At 40.1% G+C, this 16,702-nt stretch overlaps 1 protein-coding gene across 3 annotated transcripts; it reads right to left on the bottom strand.

The window, feature by feature from the left end:
• Nucleotides 1-4,891: 4,891 nt before the first annotated feature.
• Nucleotides 4,892-16,108, bottom strand: nap1l4a (nucleosome assembly protein 1-like 4a). Of its 3 annotated transcripts, none has more exons than XM_054620206.1 (14): nucleotides 16,043-16,108; nucleotides 15,074-15,111; nucleotides 14,439-14,511; nucleotides 13,464-13,608; nucleotides 12,809-12,895; nucleotides 11,720-11,854; nucleotides 11,564-11,635; nucleotides 11,326-11,465; nucleotides 10,944-11,089; nucleotides 9,070-9,089; nucleotides 8,828-8,947; nucleotides 8,630-8,665; nucleotides 8,389-8,442; nucleotides 4,892-6,528 (listed from the first exon to the last, which is right to left on the bottom strand). In XM_054620206.1, the coding sequence occupies exons 2-14, from the start codon at nucleotides 15,087-15,089 to the stop codon at nucleotides 6,490-6,492; spliced, it is 1,083 nt and encodes a 360-aa protein (XP_054476181.1). In that variant the 5' UTR covers nucleotides 15,090-15,111; nucleotides 16,043-16,108; the 3' UTR covers nucleotides 4,892-6,489. The 3 variants fall into 3 exon arrangements, with proteins under 3 accessions (XP_054476181.1, XP_054476182.1, XP_054476183.1); XM_054620207.1 differs by lacking the exon at nucleotides 16,043-16,108 and adding an exon at nucleotides 15,324-15,373; XM_054620208.1 differs by lacking the exon at nucleotides 4,892-6,528 and adding an exon at nucleotides 6,925-6,960.
• Between the last annotated feature and the right edge of the window lie 594 nt (nucleotides 16,109-16,702).

Here is a 16,702-nt window from a genome sequence, read left to right as displayed (position 1 = left end):
CAGCCTGACAATGGGGAGCAGTATGGATGAGCTGGCTGTGATGAGCCGCTGACAAGTACAGCAGAGCTCGCAGGTAACAGCTGCATACTGTGACACGTTTATGACTTCGGCCTGCCTGTCTCACACACGCACACACACAAAGACACACACACACACACATATCCTCCGCTGCTCTTTGGTGACATGCCCTTGTGATGAGCCTCCGGAGCTATTTGAGGCATTGTTCTGATAAGCCCTGTGTGTGTGTCTGTGGCCAAACTGGCATTCAGCAGCGTGGGAAAAAGAACAAATGGCTGATGAGGGCAGCTCTCAGTCAAACACAATTCTTGAAATTAAACCGTTGGAGAACAATGAAAACAGTCCATCTGATGAGGAACTGGACAGTTAATGTCTGATGGTAGTCAAAGATGGCCAATGGGCTCAAATCTCACCTTATGTTACAGCCAGAGACTTATGTAGGGATGGAGGAACTATTAAATATCCTTGAACTTTAATCAAAGTAGCAATACAAAAATGTATAAATACTCAATTACAAGTAGAAGTCCTGCACAGAGTATTATTATTTTTGCATTGACACGAGTATATTTTATTATTGTTGCTGGTCAAGAGAGGATTTACTCCTTAATTTACTTGTGTGTAGTTTGATCTAGATGAATATGAATATTAACCTGCAAAGTACAAAATAACTAATAATATCAGTACTAATATTCTAAGTAATAGAAAGAAATATATCTCCTCAAAGATACTTAACGCGATTGTATTGCCTCTCAACGGAGGCTGAGCCAGCGGTTGCAGCTAATGTGGCTCACAGTGCTAACAGTGCAAACAACAGCAAAAGTCCTGTCAGAGCTAACAGCGCTAACCTTAGGGGGAACCAGAGGGTGTGTGCTACACTTCCGTGACTACGCCGGCTTTCGGGACAGTGCAATCAGATATAACCGCCATATGAGAGCATTGCAGTGTGGCGGCCATGTGCTGGCACTCGTGCATGCACATACATGACCTACGGCCCGGCTATGTCAACAAGGCACAAAGAAGCTCTTATAACACACACAGAGGAAGAGCGAATTCATTCTCAGGTAGACATTATCTACTATAAGTAGCAAATAGTTGTTAACTGCTATATCAATGCTCTGAATGTTGAAAAAGAGAACCTTTAAAATGTAGTGAAATAGAAGCACATTGTGTTCCAGTACACACAAAAAATATATTCAGCTACATTCCTTCACTGGCCTTAATAGTTTGGTATGCGTTTCCAGAATGCTGTCCAGAGGAAACAATCTCATAAATGTCATTGCATATTAAACACTAAATGTTGTTTCCCATGAACGTTAACACATACTTCATAACAAAGGTGCGTAAACTATGCAGTGCGTACACTTCCTTAACAGACATGCATGACACGCATGAGCCACTTGAAGAGATTCCGGTGAGTTATGAGAAGTGATCCAGGAGTCCAGCACCTCATACTTGCCAAATTGACTCTGAGAAGAATGGCAGGTATGCAGGTCGTCAATCCTCTCTCTCTGCCAGGAATGTAGCGTTCACTTTGCTGTCTGCAAAGCTTCACTGCAGCTTATATGATAAACCCAGAGTCTTTCCATTGAGCAGGGCCATGGCCTGTACTTTTAGGATTGATGGTTTAACCTCTTTTAGGCCTGTGCTGTCCTGCTCCACAGCTTAAAGGTTTGTTGTAACCACGGTTTATCCACCATGTTTGCAGAAACAAAGTTGACTTGAAGTAGAACACTAAGACAATGGCTCATGGTCAGATAATACACATAAAGCCAAGATGGAAAGTGAAGAGATCACGAGTAAGTAAGGAAATTCTTCTTAATGTGATTCAACAAGTCTGACACTGGCTGGAGGTCATCAATCAAAATCAAGTCACCATATTCTTTTAGTGGTTACCTTGAATTACCCCCAGGCATAAGATTTAACCAGAAATATGTGATGCAATATTTTGGGGCTGACAAAAACAAAAAAATCTTTAGAATTATATATATATATAAAAATATTTAATGCGGAGCATCGCACAGCATGCAAAGTTAACGTATTTTCAAACCAGCCCCGCCTCTGATTCTCCTGCCTCTGTAATGCAGTTCAGTTCTGATTTACAGCATAATCAAGGAGTGTGATTCAGGTTAAACACGCCACACCTAGTACCCTGTTCATTCACTGCTCCATTCATGAATCCAGACAGAGGTGTGCTGCCCTGTCGCTATGCTGTGATTGGGTGTGAAGCTTGGTTTCCCACACATACCAGGCAGGAAGGTAACTGGTGATAATCCAGTAAAGCAAATAAGATTGGCAAAGTTATATTGCCCATTGTTTATAGCTCACGTTAAGCACACAATTATAAATATAAAAGAACAAAGTAGTCCTGGTTGAAGTCACTTTAATGAAACAGATTGTGGAGAGATTGTGTTTCTGAAAAATGTAGTTTAGAGAAACAGTAACATTGAGGTCAAGTCAAGTTTGATTCCACTCCCATACACTCTTCAAAAGAAATCCCACTCAAACATGCTCCAGCCCGAAATTAGTCCAAAAATAAATAAATAAATGGGATTTGATTGTGCTTCGGCCAACAGCTGTCTAGATCCCTCCATATTTTCATCACCTGGCGCCCACATACAACAATTTTAACAGTGCAGAAGAAGATAATTGGAGAGATTTGAAAGAGTTTCATTTTGAGGCGACGGAGAAGATATTGTGAAACCCACAAGAAAGTGTTAGTCACATCCTTGTTTGGTCTCCCACCTGGAGGAGATTGTGCACGGTTCACCCAAGGACACTTCATACACCAGCTTATAACCTAAATGAATGATCAAAGCTGTGAGTTCTTGTGTCAACGCCATCAGAGACGTTATCAGATCTAAGATGTAATGGGCTCTTTAGTTTCAACTCATTCAGTTCTGAACACCAACCCGGCGTCAGCAACATAAAGTGCCTCTCTGTTCCCTTCTTTCTCTGGAACTCAATCTGACTCACACCACTTCCGACCGGGAGCGGGACGATACAAAAGACCCCAAACAGACAAGCTCGTTCACGCACACTCTTGTGTGCTCACGTACATGTACAAGCTCTGCCAAAAGCACCTTGGAGCCAAGAGTGGGACATTGGGTGCAGCTGCAGATGGGAGTCAGGTCGGAAAGAAAACCGCAACCAAACACTGCTGCTGGATGCAGATGAGATGAGAGCAGAAAGCATCATTTAAGGGTACTCCTAGCAGTATGAATACTTTCCTTTGTTCAGCTGCTCTGCTCATGTGCAAAGCTCAGAGATCATCTCCCTTTGAGTCCACAAAAACTGCTTTCTTCTGTATGTGTTGTTGATACATCTTCTCTGTGCATCCATCCATGCACATTTGACAAAACATCAAACATCTGAGGAGTGATGTTCAGAGAATGTCAAAGAGAGCACAAAAGATACAGCCTCACTGTAGCTTTAAGTTTAGCATTTCATAAGTATATTACTGGATAATTGCTGTACTTGTCTCCAACAGAGCATTGGCATTCTAAAGGTATACATAGCAAATTAGTTTGACACCTTAGGTATCCATTTTCAGTGCAAACTGTAAGCAGTGAGGCCACTGTGCAGTTCCATTTCGCTGGCCGTGTTTCAGAAAGTACACCCAAGAGTTTTTTTCAGACACAATTGGACTCCTTGTTACAGTGAGGCAATTCTCAACCCCCACACAGCAGCCCTCAGTATGAATAGTGTCTTGTTCACAAGTCAGTAAAGCAAAACCCCCAAAATTACAGAAAGAGACAGGAGAGATTTCAGCTTGTTGTTTGTCTGCTGGACTGAAGGATCAGGAGTCACTGCTGCCTATTCATTCCCTCCAACACATTAAAACCACTCGTACATTTTATCACCAAAAAAACCCCCATTACAGACTTTGTGTTGACAGTGACCTTGCCCTTGTCATGAACTTCTGTTTTCTCACACTGTCGCACGTTGTCACCTCTGTTCCCATGAAGATTTAAGCATAAACACACAGAGTTGTAAGTGTTGCTGGATGAAGTGACGGGATAAGAAAGCTCCGGTCTTTCAGCACTTGGCAGAAAACTTGGGTTGCTAGGACACCGTGTCGGCCATCCTCCTCCAGAAACTTCAGAGCACTCAGCCATTATCTCCCACAATGCATTTTAAGGGTCTCTCAGAGGAGCATACATGCTTTCTCTATCTGCAAGACAGGATTCCAGACATTCTGGTTGCATTGCCCGATGATGGGTAGACCGTAAGCAAAATTCCTTCGGCCTGGACACCACAATGCTGCTACGTCACCATGGTGTTTGAGGAAGAGAAGGGTCAGTGCTGGCGCTCCAAGTCCCTCATGTTGAGGCTGTGACACCATGCTTTGTTCTAAGCTCCTGCTAATAATTTGCAAATCATCACCTGATGCTTAATAGTGGTGTCAATGAGTGTTGTCACATTATCCTGTCAACAGCATGTGCATTCACCCTGGGAAACGTACCTGAGCACACAATCTATCAGCAAGAGAGCTGTTGTGAGCTGGCCAGTAAGACCAGTATAACCAGGGACTATTGAGCAGCTCCACTGGTGACTGAGTGAAGAGTTAATTATAAAATGAATGGCTGAAATCTGTTAAGCTTTTTCAGTTACAGGATCCTGGTGTTGTGCTTGATGGATCACTGTCACAGCTTCACATGAACAGAACCAAGACATTGTTAAAATTATTAGACCAACTGTTTCCTGCCACATGTAAAAATGTCAGTCGTAAAAAAGGCTTTTCGGTAATCAATTTAGACCTGTGACAAGGGGTTGCAAGGGGTCACAAGATGTTTGGGAACAACTGCGCTAAACTACTGCTTAGGCAACAAATGGTGCACACCAACACGCCGACACACACACGCACATGCATGAAAAGACACAAATATCCATTTCCATGTCGCACAACTTTAATAGAATATTTTAACTAACTCTGTACAAATTGAAAAGAAATATTGCGCAAGTAACAAATTGTGAATAAGAACCAGTTAAGGCCATTGCTAGCACACGGTCCAATGTGGTAGATTTGAAGATGTCAACCGTGGCTCTGAAAGATCTGTTCAACAAGATCTACAATCGTTCTTTTTTAAAAAAGAGTTAAGGGGTGGGTATTACTTTCGCTGCAACTGCTATGCTGATCAGGCAAAGGTGTCCCAATCAAAACGGCCAAAATCCAAATGCAGCATATAAAATACATTGGCAAACCTCTTCCATTTGTTTTCCACAGACATTCTACTGAATCATTAGACAATAAACAGAAATATTTATATATTCTTAAACAGTTTAAATGCTGAATTAGATTACACTGTGTTAATGACAATTGGCAAACAGTCGAATAAAAGAGGACGGTGTGTTTTGTCTTTCGGCTTCTTGGCAACGGAATTTACATTTGATCCAAACATTCTGCACCCTGTCCCATCACTGACTTTAAATGACTTTTGTTTAGAAGTGATAACGACCAAAAAAAGGTTGCGGGTCAACCACCGTGTCTGCTTAAATGTGTCATTTTAGGGGAAATATTCACCAAACTGAATGTAATGCTTGGGCTGGGCTACTTTAGAAATGTCTTGTCCTCTTAAAATGCTCATTATCTTTGATGACACAAGCTCAAGAGAGAATTTCAAGGGTGTCGGCGCAAACAGAGAAAAGCTATTCTTGACAGTTTTGAGGTATAACCACATGCTTGTCCATGATGTTAATTAGTGTTGCGTGACTATTTAAGTGCTCAGTTTAAATGCCTGCAAGCCCAATAAGCCTGGGCAGACATGAGCAGTATTAATGCATCACACAATTATTCAATGTTTGAAACAAATTACCTGGCAGTATTCAAGTTTTGTTGATCTGCTATGCCCAAATACCATTTGAGCCAATGAGGAGCAGCCTATAACTGTGGCTGGGCCTTAAGAGCTCCCGAAATGCACCACTGACACCAGAATAAATAGTCCAATGACGTATGACAATGAACATTTAAAAAAGTAAATTAAATTCAAAATGATACATTGAATGTCTCTTAAAAAACACCATAACAAAAGAAAAACACTACCCCAGTGAAAGATTATGTCAGACTCGTTCAACAGTTTCCTGCTAAACTCGCACTTGTCTTGTTGGCATTAAAAAACCCTGAGTAACCGATTTATTTCCATGAAAACTTAAATTGGGATCCATTTCTTTCCTATATTTTTTTCCATATGAAGATTCTCTGAGGTTCTTGGCAGTAGTAATCTACTCCACCTTACCAAAGAAAAAGACTGTCCCCATGTGATGCTATGGTAGTTTAATTAAATAGGGGGTGAGATGGGCGCAAGACAAAAGAAAAATACGTCATGCACATAGTAAAAACGCAGTTTGGTTTGCGTTCTATTGCGTTCAGATGAGTTCATAAAAAGTCGAGGCCTGCGAGAGTAGGAGGACTTGCTGATTGGCTAAGAACTGATTTGACGGACAGCAGGTCACCACCTCCCCTGATCACCACGGTTACTGCTGTTTGCATTCGGCAGGCTGGGGCTGTTCTTTCTGTTGGGAGCAGACAAGAGAGAGACCAGATTAGAAAACAAGCCGGCAGAGAGCTAATGAGGCCACTGGGCGCTAACTAGCAACTAGAAGAGGCTAACGAGAAAGCAGACGTTAGAGAATAAAAAGCACCTGGTGTGCTACAGCGAAGGGTACAATGTTAGAAACCTGGGAAGGGACTACAGGAGGAAAAACAAACAGATGTACAGAGCAAAGACAGGAGAGGGAGAATAGAAACCGAATCTACCCAAGATGTGAGTTGAGGGTCCTAAATACTTCGGACTACTGGAAGATTCCAGGATGTAGTGAAAGAGAGAGAGGCAGCCAGAATAATAGACCAGAGTCAATGGATTAGACATTAGTGAATAATGTGGGACGCCGTCCTTTTTTCTCCCTTACCTAGAAATTGCATTGGGTGAGAATGATTGATTATGCCTGTAATGGAGGGGAATCCAGGGAAGGGAGAGACAACAACACGCACAAGTTTAATCGTCACAGTCAGTAATAATAAGTGAGCACAGTGAACATTGCTGGATTTTGTGAATGAGCACACTGAATCCCTGAAGCGAAATGAATAACTGATGAGCTGACAATACGTACCAGGAGTAAAAAACTCAACTCATTTACAGACAAAGCAGCATTGTTGGTCACTCCTGATAAAACTGCTTACAGGCCACGTTATGCACTTACTTACTATCCACTTACTAATGGAGCACAGTCTTCGCTGTCAAACTAAACCACAAAATAAATGGATCTTTCACAGACTGTCATTACATAATCATTTGAAGCCAATGGTAGAGAGTAAGTTCAGGCAAGGGAAACACCTCATAAAAAGTCTGCCATACGCAGGATGTATTGCATGTCTGACCTGGTGGCTGAAACTTGATGATATAAAATAACTTTCAAGAATACTCACATCGTCATCATTGATCTCCAGTGAAAAATAGAGGATATACTCGTATATGTAGTTTCAACTTAACACAGGACCTTGTACTAGGGCTGCAACTAGCAACTATTTTTTATCTGATAAAAAGTATTTCTCCAAGCGTTTTATCCCAAAACAAAACTATTTCCTCATCTTCTTGAACTATGCTTTTAATTTCCTTTTTTTCATCTTTACCTTGGTTATGTCACTAATGGCATGAAATATTCAAAAAACTTCATAACGTTACGTTATAATGTTACTCCTGTGTAAAGTTGAACTTCAATCTACTCTACACATCGGAAGCTGTGTGTCTCGAGTTAACTTTATGCTCTCTTAATCTCATTCAAACTGCTGTTTGGACAACATTCGTCTCCGCCCTAATTTCAGCTAGTTAGCATTAGCTATCTGGCATCACTGTTTCGTGTCAGTTATGACAAACGCAGTTCATTAAAGTTCATTAAAAAATGTACATTAGTTTTAAAATTGATTTTTCAGGGGCCTGGCTATATTGATCACAAAACAGATAGAAAACAGACGCAAAGTATTCGTCTGTCCATTACTGTTGTTTTTAAATTATTTTTTTTAATTAGAAACCGAAATCTTACGTTAGCCAATTTTTTCCGCTCTATCGTTAGTTTCTTCCTCTGTTACTTTTCAAATGTTTACTCCAAAGACGAAGGGGATGGTGTCATTTCCTGTAATTCATCACGTGAGCTACAAAAGGCACATCTCTGCTGACTTACTGCCCCCACGGAAACATTGCCACAAGACTTCTCTGATCACAGCACATCATTTCTGGACAGCATTGTGATTTTCCAGGTTTTTTTTTCCGATAAAAACCTCAAAGAGCTACATGATAAGCGCCACGTTCACTGACACAAAAGTAAAAAAAGAAAGAAACGAAAATAGAAAAATAAAAGTAAAGAATTCATACTGACCTTGGTGTCAAAGTCTCCCTCATCATCGTCATCATCGCCCTCCTCATCTTGTTCCTGCGACACAAAGAAAAAAAATGTAAGATTTTAAAGGAACCCCTGGTTAACAAAATATATACCAAGACTGTTACTATTTTGATTATGGGGTTTAGCAGCGATGTGAATGCTGGAACCGTTTCAGACCCAAGTACTGTGTAAACAGCTGTCTGGTGTAGCTGATTAAACTCATAGTGTCATTACGAACCTCTTCATCTCCCTCCTCCAGCTCCTCCTCTTCAAACTGCATGTAAAAAAAAAAAAATCAAGAGTGAAAACACAAATGGTCAAACAGTGATGTGAGTTTAGCTTATGTATCCTCTAAAATTTTCCGGTTTGCAAACCTCCCATTTAGTGGCTTTTTCTGTGTTCAAGAGTAACCGCGCGTAAGAGGAAAAACACTCACACTCTCGTCATCCTCCAGGGCCTCTCCAGTGAAATACAGCACTGCTCTGGGAACTATTCTCTCACGGAAGAAATGCCCAATCTCAAAGTCTGTGGCTAGGGTGAACTCAGAGTCTTCGTCCTATAAAACATGAACACATAAAGACATGTTTAACACAGCTACAAATCAGATTGATTTCTGGTAATAGAAGAAGAAATAAAATGGGGTGGTGATTTTATGAAGAACAAGCTACATTTACTCACCATTTCTCCATCTGGTGAAGCTGTAAGGGAAAGGACATATATTTTAAGTATAAGCACGTCAAAACTAAGCTCAACAATGACTATAGAGGGCAATTAAAGGTATGATGAAAGGTGAAACATTGGATGGATTTCAAAAGGAACTGTCATTTAAAATGACCAGTCACAAGCGGATGTTACACTTGTTTTTTAGCAGCTTTCAATAAGGCAGCTTCTGGATTAGCTGTGATTCAACAAACATCTAAAAGCCCATTTAAGGCAACAACTATGCTTATTATCAATGACATCACAAACGTGAGGGCACATCATCCCCAGAAAGTGACCTATAGCAAACAGCTGTGCTCCACCCCCTGGTAATAAACTGACTAAAGATGACATCATCCCATCCTTCCTCTTCTTTCAACAATACTGTAATGGAGGAAATGGCTTTGTTACTATTAAAATATTCTGTACACATTCTACAGTATGGTGTAAGCATCGGTGTTTCAATATGTACTCGAACTTTAAGGTCCACTACTTTACAAATATTAACATCAATCTAAAAACACACAGAAAGAGTACGATTAAATCCAATCAAATAAAAAACAAGAACATCTTGTTCACACACTATCAACTGTACAGCAGTCAAGGAACATGTATGTTTTGTGCCTGGCCACATGATCAGTGAGGGAATGCTTCTTCACTAATTGACATCCCTACACCAGAACTGCACACCTAAACACACTTGAACAAGACATTTACATCCACCAGTCATATAGCGAGGCCATGACAGAACCAGTAAGACAAACATTTGCTGAGACAATGAGTCATCAGGTTAACTTCTCAAAGTCAGAAAGAGTCCAGGCATGTCTGACAGGTAGGTTGACTTCACAGGACAGAGGATACGGTCATTAAATAAAGGTGTATTCTGCCGAAATTACTGATCCTTTGAGAGAGAATGACTCATTTCAAGATATGTGAAATCTAAATTCAAACTGATAAGACTTCTCCATCCCCTTTGATCTCACCAGTAAGGTTACCTAATGAATTAAAGAAATACAATTAAAATGTTTTATTTGATCATTTAAATAAACTTAAATCAGGCAGTATTATTTTATTCTATTTTTTTAAACAAACCTTGGTATTCCATCTGCTGTTGTTGTTAAATGCTTTTACAGTGATGCTGTGTCTTGTCTTCCTTCATTTAGAATTTATTTATTCTTTCGGATGTTTACTCTTGAGCTATATATAAACTGAAAGCTTAATGATTTTCTTATTCACATATCAGTTATTTGTAAAAAATAAAAAAGTTTGTTGGTAGTTAGACTGTTGTTGTTCTTGCAATTTTGCCTCAAAGCTCGAGTCTATCATTTATGTCAGTCATTAACTGACTGTTTAACGCCACAAAGGCTCCTTAACTCTCCAAGCTAGAAAATAATAGTAAAACAAAAGTTGATGTAAAAGTTCAAAATGTCTAGTTAGTGCAACTTCATATATAAAGTCTAACATCTGCGAGCATGCTGACTGTTCCGCCTACACACAGCAGAGTGACTGCACAATCTGACACATTTTTGGAGTCTGCCGCCACCTGCTGTTGAATTCAGCATAATTCAGTGACCATTAGTAAAACCACATGACATGCATGCCAACATGTTGCCACATTGTTTGCAGATGAACATTGACATGTTGACTGTCAAGCAGTTGTATTTGTGTGAGTTTCAGTGAGTCAGGGTTTAATCAAAGAGTTTGTGTAAACAGAGCAAGACTTTGTTTAAACAGTTACTGCTATGAGAGATGGTTGTTGAAAATAAGTGTAACTAATTGCTCTGAATATAAAATTTAGAGCCCAAAGTAATTCACTACATTTTGTGTGCATCTATTTCTGTGCGTGTTCTCACCTTTCACCGGGTTAAAGAAGTTGAAGAAAGAGTCATTGGGGACCTGTTTGGTAACAGTGCGGACAGTGCCACGGCCTTTATGCTTCTGTTTCTTCTTTATAGTTTTCACTGTCACATCCTTCGCCTTGTGCCAATCTATCTGACAGCTAGAGAGAGATGTTAAAAAAAACAGTGAGAGGCGGCAGAAAGCGAAGACCCAAAAAAGGTAAAAGTTGGTTGAAGTGCCAAGAGGAGGCTGATATGTGGGATGTCAAGTCAAGAGATGAATATATTGAGCAGAATTGTTTAAGGAAGCACACAATCTCTACTTTTTCCTAAACCTTAACATCATTCTTGTAAGAGCCACAGATTAACCATCATGTTTACGTGCTCTTTCTCTCACCCTTCGCAGTCAATGATCTCTGGCCCCTCGAATGAGAAAGGCTCTGAGGCATCAGGCTCTGACTTCATCCTGTAGACTTTAGTGAGGACTGCGTTGTTGAAGTAACCATTGGACTCAAAGTGGAACTCTAATGTGAAGCTCTGAGGGGGAAGACCAAGATAGACGGACAATTTGAACTCTATCTAGTTTATTAATTTGGACCGATATCAATTCATTACAATAACATGATGATACTGACCATTGGTTGTCCTGGCTCAGAAAACTTGACTTGAATATCTTTCAGGTGCTTTAGGATGGGCTCATCGTGTTCCTGGTGGTAGAGAAGCAGTCAGATCAGAGACACACGAAACTGTCCAGAAATGGGTTGACTTGTGTATCAATCATTAAAATGTACCTGTAGCATGTCACTGAGCATGTCCACACTCTTGAATATGGTGAGCCAGAACTCTGGGATGCCTTTTGGATCTTCCCTTGGCGTGGCTTCCTCTTTCTTTGCATCCTCAATAGCAGCTTTTTCCTTTACCTCCTCCTACAGGAAGTGGGTGGAGCACTTATCATAATTCACTATTCACCAAAAATCTAAACAATTTAGTAAGTTAAGCTTTAAAGACAGGTTTCCTACAGCTTAAGGCCAGTTAGAAGAAGAAAATTGAAGAAACATTTTTTTTTATTTGTGTGTTGGTTGAATCTGCAGTGCCCCTATAGCCATTTGTGCTGGGATAATTACACTCAGGGAATAAAAAAAACTATATGACAGCCCAGCCTCACTCTGCATGTGGGATTCCCCTGCATTCATTCTCATCACACTGAGTTTAAAACACGGTCTGCCCAAAGTACAACATTGACTGGTACCAGTTGCAGCCATGCTGTTAAAACTTGGCTGAATAGACAATTTTCATTGAATTTGAACTTCCCAATGTTGTCACTAGCCTGCAAACAGTGTATCTGATCCGAGCATCCCGGCCACTAACAAAATCTTAGTGTTGTTGCTTCCGCTATCCTGATCTATGTGACACTAATGAGACATTCGTAAATTATCTAAAAACAAATTATCAATTATTTTAAGATTTTAAATGTCAATGTAAGAAAAAAACTAATCATAAAAAAATACTTCCTATGACTGAGCAATTTTTAAGAATTCCTCTCACCAATTAAGGCCTTATTTTTAGATTAATAAATCCAATACCTTTAAGACTTTAAACATCAGCTGGAACCCTGACAGAAGTCTTATTGGGATTAAGATCTTTTACAATTCAGCCATAAGTTTTTTAGCCCTAGTGATTCCCAATAAAACCTAATTTTCCCACAATACTGTTTCCTGTTGGACAATTTCAGCAGACGCTTGATATCATTGATGAGATTTAAGCAACCTGTGTGATTTTTATAAAACAATCTCTTTTCCTTTGCTGAGGGAAACCAGAAGAGGTAGGATTTGGCATAGTGATCAGGCTTTTAAGACAAACAAAATCAAATCTGTACTTACAGCTAGCTCCTCCTCTTCCTCTCTGTCACTGTGCCACTCACACTCTTCATCTGTGGGTTCCACTGTTCCTGTGACAAAATCTCGTCTCTGTGACACACATTCATTACGACAAAGTTAATCATTTTAGAGAGGCATTTGGGAATTTAAGCATGAAATGTATGTTTAAATATACAAGATTAATTCGATAAGGCTGAATTATTTCAGCAAGCAGCTATAGATAGATACGCACACATACACACTCAACATACACACACCACAGACAGGTGCAGCAGCATTACAGCAGCTGTCAGTCTTCAGTGCGACTAAGAATGGCTGAGTTCTTGTCACTAGCTCTGGAAATAGCCTTGACTGACAGAAGTACAGACGACTACTCGTTGTAGCAGTTTTCAATTTAGCACCAAGGATGCATCCTCACTGACATCAGATCAGACCAGAGAGACACACTTAACCATCCATTGGTGCAGGGAACAATTCAAATGATTATTACATACTTTGGTCTCTTAACCATCATTGTTAGTTGTCTTTTTTTCCCCAAGTGTTTGCTCGGTTTGCATACATATACAATCAGCAAAGAAAATTCAAGACATCTGGTGTTCCAGTCGAGTGAAGTAAAGTAAAGAAAAACGTTATCTTATAAAAACTTTATTTAGTGTACCTTGTCAAACAGTGGCTGATAGAGGGCAGCATACTTTCTCTCTAGCTCATGGACCTCCTCGTAGAATTTAGCCTCTATGTTGGCACACTGCACCTGTAGCCTTTTCAAGGCATGCACTCGCCTCTTCACTACTTTGGGAAGCATGCTATGAGAGAAGAGAAACATGAGAATTGATGTGGATTGATTTCATTTATAGAAAAAGAAAAACATGATCTATCACTTAGAAGTAAAGCCGTTACCCTGAACCGATTCTTACACGATCTTTAATCCGGTAAACTGGTTAGTCCTCAAGTTTGGGTGTTGGGAACCACCAGAGGATCTCAAGATGTTTTATGAGAATGCTTTTGTTTGTGCTTGGGAGTGGTAGTGTGATGCCGTTTCCTTTACCAACAATATTTCTATAGTCTCATTCAACAACTTTTAATCACAGAAAATAATAGAAAATTATCTAACACAGATGTGAAAAGTTTTGTATAATGTTATATACGACAGAAGAATAGTTTAATGTATTGAACCTCAATTGGATAATTGTGTACATGGTTTGGCATCAATTTGATTTTATAGTATTTCATTTAGTATCTGATGACATGGAGGTCACAATCCTGAATGATAACATTCACCATCAAATCATGAGTACACCTCACCACAATACCATTTTAGGTAATAGAACACCATGTTTAAGTCATGAGGAATTTACTGTAACTGCAATCGTTTGACTGGTGTGTGCCAATTACATTAATACGCAACTGTCAATTGTGACCAAAACTTTTGCTTTCATAAATAGCTGATATATCTGCACAGGGAGTAAATAATGTAGAAGTGTCCAAGGAACATACAGACATGAACGTTTAATGCTAATAATTGTTGTTTAGATAAGTTTTAAATAACTGCTGTGAACAGATTATGTCATGAATACTTGGAGTGCAAAAGTTTTGCTCTCTTTATGAATACTTGGCATAAAACATCCGCACCTACCTTTCCAAAAAGTGGATGCTGACAGGTTTTTCAATCTGCCCACCTGGGTTTTGCATCCCTTGTTCCCCTTTACCTGACAAAACCAACACAGAACATTGTTGCAGGTTACTCATCATTACACAAATAGCTTTTTCTAATGACAATAATTAATTCATAATGCTGTTTGATTGTGGCTCACCACACACTCAACAATATTAAACAATTCAATACATTAGCACTCAAACAAATACTTTGTGGTACTTGTTACGTTGTGTTTTTAATCGAGACTTCTAGATGCTGAACTTTTATTTGAAGTTTAACTTGGATTGTACTAGTCTTTGATAAATACAAATGAACACAAATATCAGCGTACAGTACCAGTCAAAAGTTTGGACACACCTTCTCATTCAACTACTTTGAAGAATCTAAAATATAAAACATATTCTGGTTTGTTGAGCATTTGTTTGTTTACCACATAATTCCATATGTGTTCCTTCATAGTTTGGATGTCTTCAATATTAATCTACAATGTAGAAAAAAAAACGTTTGACTGGTACTGTATATTAAACCCTGAATCAAAACAGATGAACTCACTTTTCCTACACTGGATATCTAATTTAGTATGTTAAGTTCATTTAAAACACGTTTGTCTTTACCTTTATTGGCGTCCATTACCAAGTGGCAGCTCCTTCCTCTAATAAAAACAGATCAATTATGTTAGATACATACTGATGATGAGTCACAGACAGTGATAGAGTTGACTGGAAACAGAGTGAAGGAGGGTCAATTGGTTTTCACCCGCATTCTTCTACATGTGAGCACATTTCCATCATAACATAACCACAAAATCTCGTCAAGTCTCAAGAAGCTGAGACAAGTGCCAGCTGGTTGCATCGACAGACAGACCTGCCGCTGATCAACAGCAACACTGGTGTTGAGCAAGCGCTGCCCGATGACGCACCGACACGCTAATGGCAGCTGGGCTCGGCTGTGACAGCCACAGTTAGCATCTCTCCTTCTACAATCAGCAGAAATGCCGATCACCGACTCTGACAGTCACAGATGAGTCATGATGAAGCGATATCAAATGAGTCCACATGCTTACATCGGGCACACACCGATAACCACCTTGTATGGGCGGTGCCACAAATCTGACAGCAGCTAACCGGGCTAGCTAGCTAGCTAGCCCGGTTAGCTAGAACCGCCTAGCCAACGTGCTGTGGACAATGCTTCAGCCAACACAACAAGTGCGAAGGTTACCGCTGTACGGCTCAAATCACCCTGTGTCAGCTATTCTCACACAGCAGGTAGGATACTGTGTGAATAGCCGAGGACACACTGCTGTGGCTTTCTATAATGTAGAGAAAGCTGCCCGTCCACACCAGCAGTCACGGCTACTAGCCTCCTGCTAGCTGCACCAACAAGCTAATAGCAGCTAACGCTAGCTCTCGTTAGCTCCCGGGGTTTATAAAAGCACAAGTGTCAGAGCAAAGTGTCTTTTAGACCGTGCAGCGGCGGCCCGTCACATTAGCGTGTTAGCTCGTTACGGACTCGCATCCTAACATGGTCGCAAATGCTCGTGTTAAGGAAACGTCTGTGTTCACTAGCTGCTTTAGCAACCTTACCTCTAGCTGAGCGGAGTTCTAGCTGTCGCCTCGCTCACGCGTCTTCGCTTCAACCCCCACGCGCGAGCAACGCACACGCGCTCCAGCATCCTGGCCTCTGATTGGACATCTGGTGAAGGAGGGCATGGTGCTGCGTTCAAGTGCTTCGTTGCGAAAATCTCACTCCTGTATGCCATAAAAGTATTACTCAATCATCTGTGTCTCTCAAATAAACAGAAAAAAATGAAGGATAAACAAACAGTGTTTACACAAATATAAGACTTTGCAGCAATCAAATAAAAAATAAAGATTAAAAAAATCTCTTAATAGAGAAAACACGTACATGTAAGTGCTTTGATTAAATATGTGAACTACAAAAGTACAAATGAGGTTTGTATGTAAGAAAATCAGATATGTATGTAATGCTTGTCACTGTGACTATGTGTATGTGAAATGAAAGTGCAGACAGAGAGCATGCAGACCACGGGGAAAGGGTGAGATGATGTAGTCTACACCCCTGAGAACAATAGCTGTACTGTAGCCTATCACTGACAAGCTCCCTGTTATACCCTCTGACTTTATGTCAAAGCTGCAGATCTACAAAGTCTCTATGAATTTAGAGGAAGTACAATGATAAGGATAACATTTTTTATCCTACAGCATCTAAAAGCTTTTTCCTGA

Source organism: Anoplopoma fimbria, chromosome 19, assembly GCF_027596085.1.
Source record: "Anoplopoma fimbria isolate UVic2021 breed Golden Eagle Sablefish chromosome 19, Afim_UVic_2022, whole genome shotgun sequence".
NCBI classification, from domain to species: domain Eukaryota; kingdom Metazoa; phylum Chordata; class Actinopteri; order Perciformes; family Anoplopomatidae; genus Anoplopoma; species Anoplopoma fimbria.
Note: the sequence above shows the minus strand (reverse complement) of the source record. Positions and strands in the feature narration are given on the sequence as shown.

Excerpts from the sequence above, each read along its gene's own strand:
- nap1l4a (XM_054620206.1), bottom strand. Across the intron at positions 8,948-9,069 it reads CTTCACCAGATGGAGAAATG|GACGAAGACTCTGAGTTCAC; the intron begins GTGAGTAAATGT and ends CATGTTTTATAG. Across the intron at positions 8,666-8,827 it reads CCCTGGAGGATGACGAGAGT|TTTGAAGAGGAGGAGCTGGA; the intron begins GTGAGTGTTTTT and ends TTTTACATGCAG.